Here is a 17063-nt window from a genome sequence, read left to right as displayed (position 1 = left end):
GCAGCGCTCAGTGGGGACGCGAGCTGAGGAGGGAGCGCCGCTCAGCAGCAGTGGGGGCAGGAGGAAAGGGTAGCTTTTAGGGAATTGAGAGAGGAAAAGTATGCAACCGTCGGAACGAAGCCCAAAAAGGAAGAAGAGAATAAGAAGGAGCGAGGCGGTGGGCACTGTTCTCTGTGCTGGACCGAGACGCACCTCGAGCTCCCTCCTCTCCTAGCGTTTGGGTAGCCGCTGTCCTCCGACCCTGATTTCTCCACCCTCCCGCTCCCAACAGAAAAAACACCTCAATCCAGGCTTCGTCTAAGATTCTCCCGCCTGGGTCTAACCTTCAGGCAGCGACCTCCTGGGAATCCTGAGGGCACTAGCTGAGTGTTGCCATGTGGGCAGCTGAGGGGTAGCCCGCACCTGAGCGCTGCGGGCTGGGAAGCACAATGAGAACCGCGGCGAGACCGAACCTCAGTGGGTCTCTGGAACATCCTGGAGTGCCCCTTTCTTTGTACAAATTCCCCAGCCCGGCGAACAATAGGCAGTGGGGTGAGGGATAAATTTATGGGGGGGATGAATTTAATAATATCTGGCACTTAGCACATTTGAGTCTGGGCTGACGAAACTCCCCGGTTTCCTTCTTTGCCCAGGAATTTCTGGTTCCAAGAAGAACCTGTATTCCACAGGATGTAACAAACGGGAAATGTCTGCTTCCCAGGGGAGAGGGGAACCCCTAGTGGACCCGGTACTTCCGAGCAGCTAGAGCCCTCTCACTCCACTCTCAATGTTTTTCCCCTAAACTGAGAAATGAAATCCAAGGCAGGCGGTGCACATACCTAGGGCACAGTGGGTTAGCTTTTCTGGGCAACTCCCGGGACAATGGCAGCACTTGATCTGGTTCTGCTGCAAGTATTTTCGAACCTCCAAAGTTGTGATCTAGCCTCCAAAGGTTGTCATCCCGATGCTCCTCGAATTTATCATCTCACTTAAGATACAGAAGGTGCAGGAGTAAGACAGATGGTTCTGAGTCTAGGTGAATTATTCTATCCTCCTCTGTTCCCTACTTCTGCACGGGAACCCAGCAGAGCTTTAGGCAAGGGGACATCTCACACCGCATACCTCCCCTTTCAGATTTCCCCTGGAAGCGGTAGAATGCATATGCCAGCTTTCCAGACATAGAGATCCAGTTAGGACCCTCTTCTCCTCGCCGCAGTATGTCCCCTGCCCTGGCCCTCCAGCTCCAGCCTCTCAACCCTGACAGTGTTTGCAAACTCAAGGGGCTTTTAGAGCAATTGGCTTTAAATAAGCAATTCAGGTTTGAGGCACTCATTGCAAGGGGCTAAGTTCTGAGGAGTTAGTTAATGGAGGCTTAGAAGTAAAGCTGGCAGAGAAAGGGTGAGAGGGAAGGGATCTGACCAGCATTTAAAAAATGTTATCAATTTGGAATGTGCTGCAGCAGGGAACAGCAAATAAAGAACTCACATTTAAATACAAACATGGCTCCATCAGAGTTAGTTGGGGAGCTCTGTAGTCTTTGCTTGGCTTGGTGGAGGTTGTGTCAGATCAGTTTTTGATTTCTGTTGGGGTTTGGGGCATTGACTCTTCCCAGAGTTGAGCTAATGCCCTTTCTAGAAAGAGGACAGAAAAGATCCATGTGGCACGAGTCCTGGGCCTGTTGCATCCTTTGAGAAGATTTATCTGAACCACGTACTTATTTACAGGCTCAAGACTGAAGACTGAAAGGGCAAGGTGGCCTTTGGAGGGATCAAGGGTATCTGGGTGTGCGATCCCTTTGCAACAACCAAATGGGCTTGGTTAAAAAGTTAGATTTCAAACAAGAGAGGTCCAAGGTCACTGCAGCCACCTACTAGCTCTCTCTGAGCACAAGGACCTAGGGTGGGTAAGGGAGGGCAGAGGAAAAAGGAAGTGGGGGTGGCTAAGGTCAGCGGTAGCTGAGGGTTAAAACTCACCGAGGCTGAGTTTAGGGGATTAGGGGTAAATTTGGGGTTGTGTGCAGGGTGGAGTGAGAGACACAAAGTTTCTATACTGGAAAAACTGGGAATGGGCGATCCAGTTGGGAGGCTAGAGGACTAGTTTCAATGCTGTATTTACAGATGAAGCGCTTTTTATATGGTGTAAGTATCTGTTTAAGGGGCCGGTGGAGATGATGAAAAGTCACCCTTTGGCGCCAATGAGCAGAACGTCTGCCAATGGGGAGAAATCAAGAGATCCACACGCAGAGAGAGCAGGTCGTCCTGGCGTCCGGGAGGGATCGAAAGGTGCCTGGACGCTTCATTGCGCATCTCAGTCTCCCCGTTTCCGCCTCTTTCACCTTTACACCATTGCCCGCCCTAATGCCAGCAATTCTCTAATCTGAACCCGGGCAATGTTAGCTTTCCCGCTCCTTTCTCTCAAATCCTTTTCCCCTCCCCCGCTACCCCCTCTCCCCTTCTGCCGCCTGAAAGGGTTAATCTCTCCTGCGGGTAAAAACAGGTCCGCATAGTCTCTAACTGGCGACAGATGGGCCACTTTCTTCTGGCCACAAAGGGGCCGGAATGGAGCGCTCCGCGGCATACAAATGGGCAGGTCACGTGGTTCCCGGCTCTTGGCTGGACCGGGAAGACCATATGGCGCATGCCGGGGAGGAAGAAGAAGGGGCGGAGGTAGGGGTGGGGGATAGGGGAGCAGGAGTCGGAGAAGGGTGGGAGAGGAGCTAGGCTGAAGGGGCGGGGGCTGTGGGGGCTGGAGGGGGGAGTTTGAAGGGAGAGCACCGCCTAGACGCCTGCGCAGACGCGGGGTGTGGGGACCTGCTTGCCTCTCCGCTCCGCGCCCCGCCCGCGCTCAGCATCCCCAACTCGGCTATATAACCTGAGCGCCCGCGCCTCTCGGACACGAGGAATTCGCCCCACGCAGAAAGGCACGGCGTCCGGAGACCCCAGGGTTATGAGACCATCACTGTACAGGACATATTAACAGCTACAGGTAATTACAGTTCTTTTATTTTTTGCTCAGAAATAAAAGCAGTTAATTGAAGACCCGAATTGCCAACGTATCCTGTATGAGTGCGTTGTGAGCGTGTGTGTCTGTGGAGACAGGCATTTCTCCCCATAATTGCAGGCAAGTACGCACATCTATTGACTCCCGCCACTCAAGTTTTCACTGCAGTTTTTTAAATGTATTTTTTTATTATTATTAACTTGGGGAAGTATAGGAACATCTTTGGATTGATTTTTTTATAATTCAAAGTAACATTATTTTATAGTGGTAATTTCAAAGTCGCGAAAGCAAATACTTCACTTTCTCACTTCTTTCAGTAAAGAGGTGCGTGTGTGTTGGGGAGTAGGGGTAGCCTGTGTAACCAACATTTATTTTATGTACATGTATCTTATGCACATTCAGAGTGCCAAGTTATTTTTTTCAGTGAATGAAAAGGACCCTGGTAATTGCAGTATACACACGCTGGAAATTAACTCTAGTTTAGAGCTAGTCTCGTTAAGGAGGGAGGGGATTTAGAGTAAGGGAGGACTTACTCCTGCTACCTGTTACTGCTCCAGAGTCGGCCAAGTCCTCCCAAGCCACTGTAGGAACTAAAAACTCAGTTGTTTTACTGAAGGCTTATTATTTTACTTACTAGAAGCGGCAACTTCGCCATTGCCAATCGTTGACCATTATAATTACTCAATCTTTTAAAGGGGGATTTGAGGCGAACTTTGAAAAGCCCCAATAAAGAACGGGCGGCCCTTTCAATGGGCTGTTTATTAGACAGGAGCCTTCCGCACCTGATCCCAGGCGCGTGGGAGAGCGCTCTGCGCCGCGCCCCAGTCCTGGCCACGCAGCGAGGGCTTTTATGCAACGTGGAAATTCAGCAGAGGGCCAGGGGGTGGGAAGCGAGTAAAGAAAGGTGAGGGTGAAGTGGAAGATCTCTGCTCACTTTTCTTGCCAAATGTTTCGTTGATGCTGAAATAATTTGCTAGAAGATACTTTTCCTCCTTCATGGATTTGCTCTTCAATCGTGCTTCAGTATAATCTTCTTAAAAATCACAGCAGAGTTAGTAAATTACATAATGTCTCTTCCACTTAAATCGCTAAGTACCAAGAAGCCAGGAGGACACAGACGTGGGAACAGAATTTTGATTTTTTAACTCATAGTTTTTGTGGCGTTGTGAGTGACTTTGATTTACATGCGGATAAACATGCCGTCGCCAAAATGTACACTGATTTTTACACATGTTATCCTGCTGGGCGATCACTGTAAACACACTCAAGTGACTCACTAGAAAACTTACATACATACATACATGAATGCAGAGATACACACATTCACTCTCTCCTTCGCCCCAGCCCTTTCTGTCTCCTCCGTGCCAGCGGGGCTCACACACACCATTATAAAACACTGCATTTAACTTTTCTTTCGGGGCATCCACTTTCCAAAAAGCTGGTACTTCTCTACACGCGCGCTTCTGCAGGGCTAGAGAGTGGGAGATGAAAGCGCATGTAGTTCTGGATGTGGCGTTTTCTCCTTTTCTTTCTGCTTCCCTTTCTCCCCTGTCGAATGTAGGGAACAGAAACATGACCAAATCCTACAGCGAGAGCGGGCTGATGGGCGAGCCTCAGTCCCAGGGTCCTCCAAGCTGGACAGATGAGTGTCTCAGTTCTCAGGACGAGGAGCACGAGGCAGACAAGAAGGAAGACGACCTCGAAGCCATGAACGCAGAAGAGGACTCGCTGAGGAACGCGGGAGAAGAAGAGGAGGAAGATGAGGACTTGGAGGAGGAAGAAGAAGAGGAGGAAGAGGAGGACGATCAAAAGCCCAAGAGACGCGGTCCCAAGAAGAAGAAGATGACCAAGGCGCGCCTGGAGCGCTTTAAGCTGAGGCGCATGAAGGCCAACGCCCGGGAGCGGAATCGCATGCACGGGCTGAACGCGGCGCTGGACAACCTGCGCAAGGTGGTGCCCTGCTATTCAAAGACACAGAAGCTGTCAAAAATCGAGACGCTGCGCTTGGCCAAGAACTACATCTGGGCTCTGTCGGAGATTCTCCGTTCTGGTAAAAGCCCTGATCTGGTCTCCTTCGTACAGACGCTCTGCAAGGGCTTATCTCAGCCCACCACCAATCTGGTTGCGGGCTGTCTGCAGCTCAATCCTCGGACTTTTCTGCCTGAACAGAATCAGGACATGCCCCCGCACCTGCCGACCGCCAGCGCTTCCTTCCCTGTGCACCCCTACTCCTACCAGTCGCCGGGGCTGCCCAGCCCGCCCTATGGTACCATGGACAGCTCCCACGTCTTCCATGTCAAGCCTCCGCCACACGCCTACAGCGCTGCGCTGGAGCCCTTCTTTGAAAGCCCCCTGACTGATTGCACCAGCCCTTCCTTTGATGGACCCCTCAGTCCGCCGCTCAGCATCAATGGCAACTTCTCTTTCAAACACGAACCGTCCGCCGACTTTGAGAAAAATTATGCCTTTACCATGCACTATCCTGCAGCGACCCTGGCAGGGGCCCAAAGCCACGGATCAATCTTCTCGGGCGCTGCTGCCCCTCGCTGCGAGATCCCTATAGACAATATTATGTCCTTTGATAGCCATTCACATCATGAGCGAGTCATGAGTGCCCAGCTCAATGCCATCTTTCACGATTAGCACGTCAGTTTCACTATCCCCGGGAAACAAACCCACTGTGCTTACAGTGACTGTCGTGTTTACAAAAGGCAGCCCTTTGGGTACTACTGCTGCAAAGTGCAAATACTCCAAGCTTCAAGTGATATATGTATTTATTGTTGTTACTGCCTTTGGAAGAAACAGGGGATCAAAGTTCCTGTTCACCTTATGTGTTATTTTCTATAGCTCTTCTATTTTAAAAACAATACAGTAAAGTTAAAAAAAAAAAAAGCACCACAAATTTGGTGTAGCTGTATTCAGATCATATTAATTATCTGATCGGGATAACAAAATCACAAGCAATAATTAGGATCTATGCAATTTTTAAACTAGTAATGGGCCAATTAAAAATATATATAAATATATATTTTTCAACCAGCATTTTACTACTTGTTACCTTTCCCATGCTGAATTATTTTGTTGTGATTTTGTACAGAATTTCTAATGACTTTTTATAATGTGGATTTCCTATTTTAAAACCATGCAGCTTCATCAATTTTTATACATATCAGAAAAGTAGAATTATATCTAATTTATACAAAATAATTTAACTAATTTAAACCAGCAGAAAAGTGCTTAGAAAGTTATTGTGTTGCCTTAGCACTTCTTTCCTCTCTAAATGTAAAACAAATTGCACAATTTGAGTAATTCATTTCACTTTAAAGGCTTTCCCTCTCCTTAAAATGAAAACCAGATCCATAACTCTCAAGAGGATGAAAAAAAGAGATGTATTCCCTATCAAAACATATCAATTCAATACATTACTTGCACAAGCTTGTACATACATATTATAAACAAATGCCAACATACCCTTCTTTAAATCAAAAGCTGCTTGACTATCACATACAATTTGCACTGTTTCTTTTTAGTCTTTTACTTCCTTGCATTCCATGATTTCACAGAGAATCTGAAGCTATTGATGTTTCCAGAAAATATAAATGCATGATTTTATACATAGTCACACAAATGGTGGTCTGTCATATATTCATGTAATGAATCTGAGCCTAAATCTAATCAGGTTGTTAATGTGGGGATTTATACCTATTGTAGTCAATTAGTACGGTAGCTTAAATAAATTCAAACCATTTAATTCATAATTAGAACAATAGCTATTGCATGTAAAATGCAGTCCAGAATAAGTGCTGTTTGAGATGTGATGCTGGTACCACTGGAATCGATCTGTACTGTAATCTTGTTTGTAATCCTGTATATTATGGTGTAATGCACAATTTAGAAAACACTCATCCAGTTGCAATAAAATAGTCATGAAAATCTGAGCAATTGTTGAATTTCTTTTTAAAGTAATTTTTTGAAATATTAGTAATTTCTGGGCAAAATATTTGCTGAATTCCTGGGTTGAAAAAATACTAACCCTATTTGCAGAATCTAATAAAACACAGAATTTTGCTTTACTGTGCTCTCTACTCTCTTTATCTTGCTTAGGGAACCACCAGCTTTTTGGAGATAATAAAAGGATATCACTAATATTTTATTTCTTAAATTTGAGGCTGGAATGAGCCACAACAAACACTTGTATTTTTTTTAAATTTTTGTTTTAAGTGTTTTCACCTTCAGCCCTTTGGCTTCTATTTTTTAAAATGACTTTGTGAGGTTTTTTTTTTTTTTTTTTTTTTTAGGAGAAGAGATTTAGTTAATTATTAACAAGCAAGACTCAAATACCCTAGCTTAGTTTGTTTACACATTTAAAAACATATAAAAATGTTACCACTTTCTTGGTTCTTTGTTCTATTTGAAATTTGTACATTTTCCTGAACTGAAATGTTCTCTATATTACAAGCAAGTACTATTCCAAAGAGAAAGTTATATACCTTTAGAAAATTCCAGGGGGAAATGGCTTAATTAATTTAGAGAGTACAAGAAGTGACGTTTTATAATTGTTCCATAAATGTCTTGTGATGATTTCAATAAATTTTCTAGGAAAAGACAGTAATGAATTATTTGTACTCAAAAACATATTATTTGCACTAAAATATATTTTAGAAACGTATAACTAATTCTCCTCTCCCTTTGGAGCACTATTATGTTTTATCATAGACAGAACTCACTGGAAAAACTTATAGATGATTCTGTCCATTGTTAAGTCCACTAAAATAAGTTTGGCATTACTCTTCCTCTAGATATATTGACTGACAGGAGTGATTCCTAGGGAATAACGTTTTGGCACTTGTGCCCTGGCTCTACTGTGGTGCTCTGATTACTGTCATTAGTAACTCCATTGTTCCTCCTCTGATTTGGATGCCACATTGGATGACTACCCTTTTCCCAAGCTTGTTCCTTTAATCTCCTTCTCATTGGTGATTTAGGGGTTCCAGAAAGCTGACCTCATTTAGCAAGCTGCTCCAGAAAAATGTGAGTAATCTAATGGATGGGAACAATTAGCCATACTAATAACATTGCCAATGGGGCAACGTCAAGCTGTGACAGTAGCAGTAAGGAATATTTCAACATTAAAACAATGTTTGAGTGCAATTTTAAATATATCATTTTAGCATGTTTTCCATCAGCCGTCATCACATGACAGAAATACTTTTAAGTTAGTCCAAACTTTATCCAAAATGCAATAATATCATTCCAAGTGAATCAGAGTTGTTATTTTAGAATCAAGCTGTTGCTTCCTACATCCTGGACTGTTCTCACTGTTCTTACTTTAAGAGATATAATGCTGACATGATATCTGAACACTGCCTGTCTTCTCCCGCACATCATGAAGTGAGTATTCATATCTGGTATGGTCAATACAACAGCTCAATTTCTCCTGTAATTAAAATTATATCTATCCAGGCAAACAAAAAACTGTTGCTGTAGTGGACAGGAGAGATAATAAAACTGTGATATTATAAGAATTCTAGCCTTTAAAACAACAAGCAGGGAAACCTATACTGTGGATATTTTATGTAAGGTAGAAATGAAGACTGCAAGTTAGATATTTTTCATTTTTGCCTATATTCATTCTAAAACACAAGGATTCTTTCAGTCAGTCAAGGAGTAACTCACATGCCACCATCTTTTATTCAAAGGCAGGCACAGATGTTCCTTCTGCAGGGGAGGTTTTAATTTATGAAAATGATATTGTTTATGCATGAATGAACTGAATGCACTCTGCATAACACACAGCACTTCCATCTGATCAGAGAAATACCACAGAACCAGTGCCAATGTCAGAAACATATTCTACAAATTTACTCACTTAAATGTTTAATGAATATTTGGAAGGCATTTTCAAACCATAAGAATCTTTTCAATCATCTTTTTCTTTTCTTTTGGAATACTACCCATATTTAAAAGAGACTTACAATTTTTATGATTGACTAATGCCTATATCTAGCAGGTAAGAGAAAAAATGTCTTACTAATTGCAAGCATAAAGAAGAAACACTGGCAAATTTGGCTTCATTAGAAAAAAAATATTTTTTAGTGTTGTTTCATATGACTTGTTATGAGTAATATATAGAGCTGAGTGTTCCTTGGTCTTGAGCAATTGTTTATCAAAGAAGATGCTAAAATTTACTTATTTAAAATGAAAATATTCTGAAGGTACTTCCAGGTAAAGACCGGTGTTTAAGATCAGCAGATAATTTCATTGTTGGAGATGAAATTTGGCTTGATATTTTAACTGGTACATATTTCCTTTTGAACATTGTGTAACTTAGACTTCATTTATTTCAACAATTGTATTTATGCAATATAATCTACTTTAAATCCCCCAAAAGACAATTAAATGCAATTTAAAATGGAAGTTTATAATATCTTAAGAATGTTCTAATTTTACCTTTATGATATGTTATAGAAAAATAACATTTGAAACAAACTATGTGTTCTAATTTATTAATCCTAAAATACTCCCTTTGTTTTTCACATTTGAAAGTCTATAATTCTTACAAAATTAATGAGTTTCTGAAAGAAGCTAGCAATTACTAAAATGATATATGGTTCATTAGCTAACAGTTTGAACCAAGCTGTTTTTGTTCTACAATTAAACAGAGATTTAAAGTGAAAATATCTATTAAACAATTAATAAAACTAGGCTTGAAAACATAAGCGGGTTTTGTCAAAATGGGACTCATAAGAACGTATAGTTGTTCTTGAATGACACTAAAATTTCATTTCTTCTCTTTTTCTCTTCCTGCACCACCACTATTTCCTGAAATTATCTAAATAAAATCTGTAATTCTGGGGTCTGATAAAGAATAAAAGAGCCAATGCAACATCTTGTGGAACACCAGGACTGAGCACTCTTGTTGGGGGCATTGCATGGAGGCATTCTGGCCTCAGATGCACAGTGATTTGTATGGTGGCATAATCATTGGCTTCTGGCCAGGCATTATGTTTCAGAGGACACTATTGTCAAGAACCATTCAACTAGAAATCTGCACTGTATGCACTCAGAAGTTGAGATCATCTGCCTTCCTATGTCAGGAAGAATTCTGTGCTGGCAATTGACTCATGCACTCTCTTCACACACGCTAGCACTTGGCTCTGATGGAATTAGCTGTGTAACCAAACCAGTGGCATCAACAAGACAGGGCTGCAACCTCCTGGGACTTCTGTTTAAATTGCTAATTTTTGAAGACCTTAAAATGCAGAGTATTATGTTAATACTGGACTAAATCTTCAGATATATTAAATGTAGATTTGGCCGTTGAAACCTTATTATGCTATTTGTCCAGTTAATTTAGGGGTAGATAGTGATAATAATCATCTTTACAGATCCTGAGGTATGGAGTAATACAAAAGGATGGATTTGAGAGTCTTAGCACACAGCCATGGGAACTGGGAAGGTGGGGTGGGGGGAGGCAGGAGGTCAACTGGCCCCAAATGAAGCAGAAGAACTAACTGATTAAGAGAGAATGGGTACTGAACTGGGATCAGTGACTAAAGCACTGGTCATTAGGACTGTGATAGAAGAAGCATTGATCACAAGGTACCACCTCAAGAAGTGGGCTTTTAGTGAATGTGCCAAAATTACTCTATCTGGGAAAAAGTGCAGAAAGTTCTCTGGCTTCCCCAGAAAGAGAAAGCAGCCATGGAAGTGGAACCCACTCCCTCGTGGTCTCCCAAGCCAGCCAGGCACAGCTCACATGGCAAAAGAAAACAATAGGCTTGCAGGATGTGTGTAGACATGGAGGACCTCGAAGATGAAATCCAAATGTTTCACCCCAAAGCCTGGAAGATTCAGTGATTGTTTCAGAGAACTTTGGATAAAGCGCCACCCTTCTCATGTTCCCCAGGTCCCTCTTCCATAATGGCTAGTGATCAGTGCAAAGGGTTGTGCTGAGAGGAAGATGGTGGAGAAGAAAAATTGGAGAGTGGGTTCCTTAGCATTCAATTCCATTTCTGAAAAAAATCCCAAGAGCTCTCTGAGATGTGTGTGTTACAAGCCTAAATGTAGCAAGGGGGACAGGCCATAAAAAGGGGTCTTTGGATGTGGGGAAAAAGTCAAGTAAATAAGGGAGCACAGAGCCTACTTGAGCCAAGGCAACAAGAAGCCAGCCTCTGTGATGGTCCTAGTGAGGAACACTCTAAATTCTGATGTCTGATGAGAACAGAGAATATTTTAGGGATGGCAGAGGAGGTAAGTGTCCTGATATCAGCCCTGCCACTATGTGAACAGGGTGGGCAAAACATTTTATATCACATTTGTCTCTGCTTTCTTTTCTTTTTTTTTTTTTTAATAGAGGCATGTTTTATTTATTTATTTATTTATTTGTTTGTTTGTTTATACATGCACTGGGTACAGTCAGAAGCGTGGAAGGGTGAGAAAATTCACCAGAGCCAGAGCAGGGAACAGAACAGGCAGACTGACGAAACACACTGCTGAGGGGAGCAGCGGGCGGCAGGAGAGGTCTGCGCACCATGTGGGACACTCCTCCGGTGGCCGGGGAGCAGCCGGGGATCGAACCAGCACTGCAGAGGCTGCGGGCAGCTTCGCAACCCAGCGCTCAACCGCTGCGCCACCGGGGAGGCCCTGTCTCTGCTTTCTTTGTCAGGATATATCTTTATAAAGTGAAGACCAAACATTAAAAAAAAAATGACAAAGAGATTGTTCTTCTTGTGAAATGACATCTAAAGACAAGAGAATAAATTCAGTCTCACATATATGAGGTAACTTGATCACTTACTTTGCTTTTGGGATTAAATGCAAATCCTGCTTTTTAGACTTTGATGTGTTAAGGACAGACATCCAGAAAGATGGCCTCACACATTACTAGGTCATTGTTAAGTACTTTTCATTCATTCGTATATTTCATCATCTAAGCAGTCCTGTGGCCTCTTTTACAGGTGACAAACTGGAGGAAACTGGGCTTTCTATATACTTGAATTATCAGTTTCCTTTCTTCATTCAGACTAGTTCAAAAGCCACTTCCTTAACGACACTTTTCAGATCTCCATTAAAAGTAGTGATTACCTTTAATATACCACTGTTACATTGCCTTTCTTCCTTCACAGAGCGTGCATTTGTCTGATGTTATCTTGTGATTTATTTAGTTCATTTTAAAACTATCTAACATCTCCCATAGAATATGGGCTTCACAAGAATACTCTTTTATTTGTTGTTGTTTCTCTGGTGCTTAGAAACTCTAAGAGATCCACAGTAAATATTGACATTTAAGGGAATCAACTCTGATGGCAAAGCCTGTTGCTTTAACTACTACTCTACAAATCAGGTCAGTTGAGATTGGAGAGAACCACTAATGAGTCTCAGTCCCCTGAAAGTGATAAGCATTAATTTTATAAAAGGGGAACAATTGAAGCTAATTTTTTATGACACTGTACAAAACCAAGCTCCCGTCTTCCCCATTGCTTTTGAGGATCAGTAGGCATGAATTATCAGGCATCTCTTCTTTTTATCGACACCCATTGGTTAGGTATAATTTGGAATTGGAATTAAAATAACTAAAATATTAAAACTTTTGCCAGACCATCCCATTTCTTAATATTCACTAAGAATTTGAATGCATGCTATCTTTTCTTTTGTTTATCATTCTTTTAGCAGTTGCTCTTATTCTTTCACTAGTGTTATATAAAACTGTCTCAAGCTTTCTTATCATCATTTAAGAGTTAAATTACATAACCAGCAATTAGTTTGAGAATTTAGTAGCATTTAACAAATTGAAAAATAAAAATAGACTACTTATTTGTTGATAATAGTACAGAAATAGAAATCCACTGTTTAAAAAAAAAAAAGTACCTTACAGTTAGAGTAATTGTTAGTTAAATTAATTTTAATCCAAATAGAATAAAAAAGTGGTAAATTTAAGGGGAATAAAATTTTCTTTTTTATTACAACAGAATTAAAGAAGAACATAGAATTACTATTTTCATCCATATCAGGTATTTATTTTAGGACACTCTACGATTTATTATGAAAGATTCTTTGGGAACAGAACCAGGAGAATCAGTGTAAAATCACTGTAAACAGGAGAATCAGTGTAAAATCACTGTAAACTGAAGAACAATGCTCTTATAAAAATCTTATTTATCTACAGTCTGTGTTCTTGGTTGAGGTAAATGCTGCTGAATTAATCTAACTTATCATTTCTGCTTTCAAAGGTATAAGCAGCATATCAATAATATTTCTCTAGTATTCTTTCTCAATGATGTTAGTTACAAGATCACTCCCACATTTGGTGACGACAATGAAGAGGTATTACAATGCTTCAGAGAACTGTTAATTCCTTAGCACTGGTGTCACTAACAATGGTAGTGTTTATCTGTTCATAGCAGGGAATTACAAATTTATATCTGTGGTAGGTACAAGTGATGCATCAATGCTCCTATCCTGGAGGAAAGAGGACATTTAGTATTCTAAAAAGAAGACGTGCGATAGCATCACTTCTCATTTTGTTAACAGGGAGTTGAATAATCTTTATTTTAGCCAATGGTTAAATAAACAGCAAACAATAGTAACAAATGCATAGAAGTAATATCTGGATCCTAAGTAGGAATATTTATTAAAATATTTCTTTACTAAAAGAATTGCATAGAGAGATTAGCCTACCTATTTATCCCAACATGAAGTTTTGAGATACAGAAACTCTATTTGATGGTCTCCTTGACTCTGACTAGCATATTAAAAATGTAAAATAAAGAGATATTTTGTTTCTTAAGATTTCATTTTTCTGCAATTAATAAATAATACATTTATCTTCAAATATATTTTCAAGGAGGGAAATAAACCTCAGTAGTGTTAAATTGTACTCTCTCCCTACCTTCCAAGAATTCATGCCAGTCAGAACCTCAGAATGTGATCTAATTTGGAAATAGTGTCCAAGTAATACATCTTAAGATGCAAATTGGGGTAAGGTCATACTGACTTAAGGTGGGTCCTGAATCCTGCCCTCGTAAGAAGAAGACAGGGCATGCAGATTCACAAGCACATGGTACATGGGAAGAGTGAAGATGTAGGAATATTGGCATGTTCTGTGAACAAGGAGAGAGGGACAGAGACAATTGCAGGACCAGCAGAAGCTAATCCATTTTTCTCTTCTCCTTCTCCTTCTCTCCCTCCCCTTCCTTTGCCCTCCTGAATGTCTCAGGTTTACTTTCAAGGGTTGGTCTTCTCTGTCTCTGTTGACTGATAAAGGTGTAAACTTAATGAGACAAAATGATGTGGGAGAGCAGTGACAGGGTCAGGATAGAGAAAGAATTTCAGAAGTAAGGGTATAAAATAGTGGGAATTTATTCTTATCAGGTTCTTTTATGTAAAGATGAAGTCATAAGTACCCTCTAAGAAAGAGGGGGGAGAAAGAATAAACTGTAGGTTTAGAATTGCCTGTCTGTGGATCTGGAGAAGAGGCTCCATTAAGACTAATCAATACTAGCTTAGTAGGGTTTATGACCAAGCAAAATTTGGACAGATGACAATGTAGTTCTTTGTAGTGGCCTCAGAAGAAATCCTCCAACAGCCCACACTTCAGAGTGGGAACAGAAGATAGCAGCATGTTTTTATGACCCTTAGGTAAAAAGGGTGAGGGTCCTGAGAAGAGAGAAGTTGAAATGAGGTACAGTGAGGTCCTGGAGAGCAGAGAGTGAATCTATCTGGAGATGGGCAACAATTCTGCAATACATTGGAAGATAGAAAGAGCACCTAATGAATTTGTGACTCTGGCTCAGGAGGTTTTTAGCAGACCTGAGTGAGTTCTAACTGACTTCTTTTTCACTACAAAAGATAAGGTTTTATAAGAGAGTGATTAGCAAGCATAATATAGAGGGACTGTAGAAGACCAGACAGACATTTGGGCTAAAATACATGCTAAAAACAAGAAATGGCTTCAAAGAAAAGATGAAGTGCTTCTAAACATGCTTCAGGTGAAACCCCAATCAAGGGTGTGGCTGGAAGATACAGTTTGCCTGGATAAAAATACTTGTAAGAACATTAGGATCATTATATCCATAATACCCTAATTTGGAGTCTGAAGTAGAGAGTCTCAAGGGATTTGTGGGAATAGTTTTCATATATTGTGCTATAACATAATTTTATAATATGCATATCATGTAACATAACTATATATCATGATATATACATGTGGTTCTATATATAAGCACATATACCAGCTATCATATATTTGATATGTATATTCATATATTTATAAAATATAAGTGAACCACAGGAAGAAAGCTTACAATTTTTTTAATCTTTTAGTCCATCTGGACTAAAAGAGACAGAAACAATTCAAACTTAAAGGAAGTCTCCAGACTTCCAATGTTTCGTGAATAGAAAAAGACTGAAAGGTTACTCAGCTGCCATCATGGGTCATTTCTTATTGAAAAGAAGAAAGGCCTGGAGGACCAAAAGCCCAGAGGCTAGAGCCAAGTGCTGATGAGAACAATGAACTGGGGAGTTGTTTGTTGAGAAGCTGGAGATTCCATGGTCATTGTCATTACATTGGCAGGTGAGATGCATCATAGAACACAATCAAGCCATTTGTTTTGAGCAATTTCAATCTGAGTGCAAAAATCTGGCATATAAATAAAATGAGATATTTGACTTGGTGGGGTTCTAGAATTTTTTCTATTTTCTTTGTAATTGTCATAGGGACATATGGCCCTCTACCTTTTAGGCAGCAGGAGCCAAGGTAACAGGAACAATCTGACAGAGTCTCCACTCAGCATGAGAGGGAAGCAGTCCTCTTGACACATTGACAACATGCCCATTTAGCATCAGAAACAACAGAGATGATTGCAGCTAAAGCTCGCTTTACTCAAAATTTGTATTCATGTGGAGAAGTTAAAAATGTCATGAATATTTCCGTTTTCCTCACCTGTAAGTATAATATCAGAAGTGAATACAAGGACTGAATTTTAAAAGTTTATTCATTAGTACATTCAACATATTTATTGGGTACATATTAAGCAAAAAACCTTGTTTTAGGACCAGAGATGGAGCCATATACAAGCAGATTAGGTCACTGCATTCATTGACATCTGATGGGAGAGACAGACAAGAAACAAGTAAACAGATGAGTTACAAATTTTTAGGTAGTGGGAGATGCACTGAAAGAAATATAGTTGAGTAGAGGTCAACTTTTGATTGACCACTCAAGGAAGACTCTCCGAGTTCATCTGGACATGGTGGAAAGTCAAGCTACGGTGAGAGACATTGCTGGACAAGTAAACCACATATAAAAAAGACTGAAAGTCTACTCAGCTGCTATCATGGGTCATTTCTTGTTATATCATAATATACAGAGGTCGGTGTGATTGGACACAAGTTTAGTAAGAATGGAAGAAAAACACTAGGAGATGAGTTTAAGCAGATGAGTAGCAGTTGAATCATACACGGTCTCATAGGTCATCGTGGAAGTTTGGATTTCATTCCAGAGCAGCACTTGACTGCAGGCTCCTGACTTCTGGTTCTGTCTTCCATGCCTTTCTTCTTTCAACAAGAAATGATCCATGATAGCAGCTAAGTAGACTTTCACCCTTTTTTTTTTTATAAAGATTTATTTATTTATGCATACAGGAGCTGGGGTACAGGGAAGGGGGGGTTGAGAGGGTTCACCAGAGACAGAGTGGGGAACAGAACAGGCAGACTGACTGAAACACACTGCTGAGGGGAGCAGCGGGCCGAGTCAGGAGAGGTCTGCTGCGCCATGTGGGTTGCCCCCTGGCCGGCCTGGGATCAAACTCGCACTGCGGTGGCGCCCCAACCCCTTGTACCACCAGGGAGGCCCCTCACTCTTTTTTTATACACAAAAAGTTGGCGGTCCAGAGACTTCTTTTAAATATGAGCTGTTTCTGACTCTTTTAGTTCAGATGGATATAACTCCTCTAAAAACTTTGCAAACTCTCTTCCCATGGTTCACTTCTATATCATGATACATGCATATACATGATATGCATGATATATATATACATGTATATATATGAGCGCTGATATGTGTGCATGTATGTATAATGCAC

At 41.0% G+C, this 17063-nt stretch overlaps 1 protein-coding gene and 1 long non-coding RNA gene across 5 annotated transcripts in view; both read left to right on the top strand.

The window, feature by feature from the left end:
- LOC119255996 (uncharacterized) overlaps nt 1-10251 on the top strand; it is a 113898-nt gene extending 103647 nt beyond the window's left edge. For all 4 annotated transcript variants that reach the window (XR_008553600.1, XR_008553598.1, XR_008553599.1 and 1 more), the window contains exons 8-9: nt 7965-8010; nt 9847-10251. This is a non-coding gene — a long non-coding RNA (uncharacterized LOC119255996). The remainder of the gene's footprint in view (nt 1-7964; nt 8011-9846) is intronic.
- On the top strand, nt 4552-5707 carry NEUROD1 (neuronal differentiation 1). Its single transcript, XM_037523661.2, has one exon. It carries the CDS (start codon nt 4552-4554, stop codon nt 5620-5622), a length of 1071 nt encoding a protein of 356 aa, XP_037379558.1. The 3' UTR covers nt 5623-5707.
- Nucleotides 10252-17063: the final 6812 nt, after the last annotated feature.

This window comes from Talpa occidentalis, unplaced genomic scaffold, assembly GCF_014898055.3.
Source record: "Talpa occidentalis isolate TD23 unplaced genomic scaffold, MPIMG_talOcc4v2.1 talOcc4.3, whole genome shotgun sequence".
In the NCBI taxonomy this organism is placed as follows: domain Eukaryota; kingdom Metazoa; phylum Chordata; class Mammalia; order Eulipotyphla; family Talpidae; genus Talpa; species Talpa occidentalis.
Note: the sequence above shows the minus strand (reverse complement) of the source record. Positions and strands in the feature narration are given on the sequence as shown.

Coding starts and splice junctions, on each gene's coding strand:
- NEUROD1 (XM_037523661.2), top strand. CDS start 4,552: ATGACCAAATCCTACAGCGAGAGCGGGCTGATGGGCGAGCCTCAGTCC.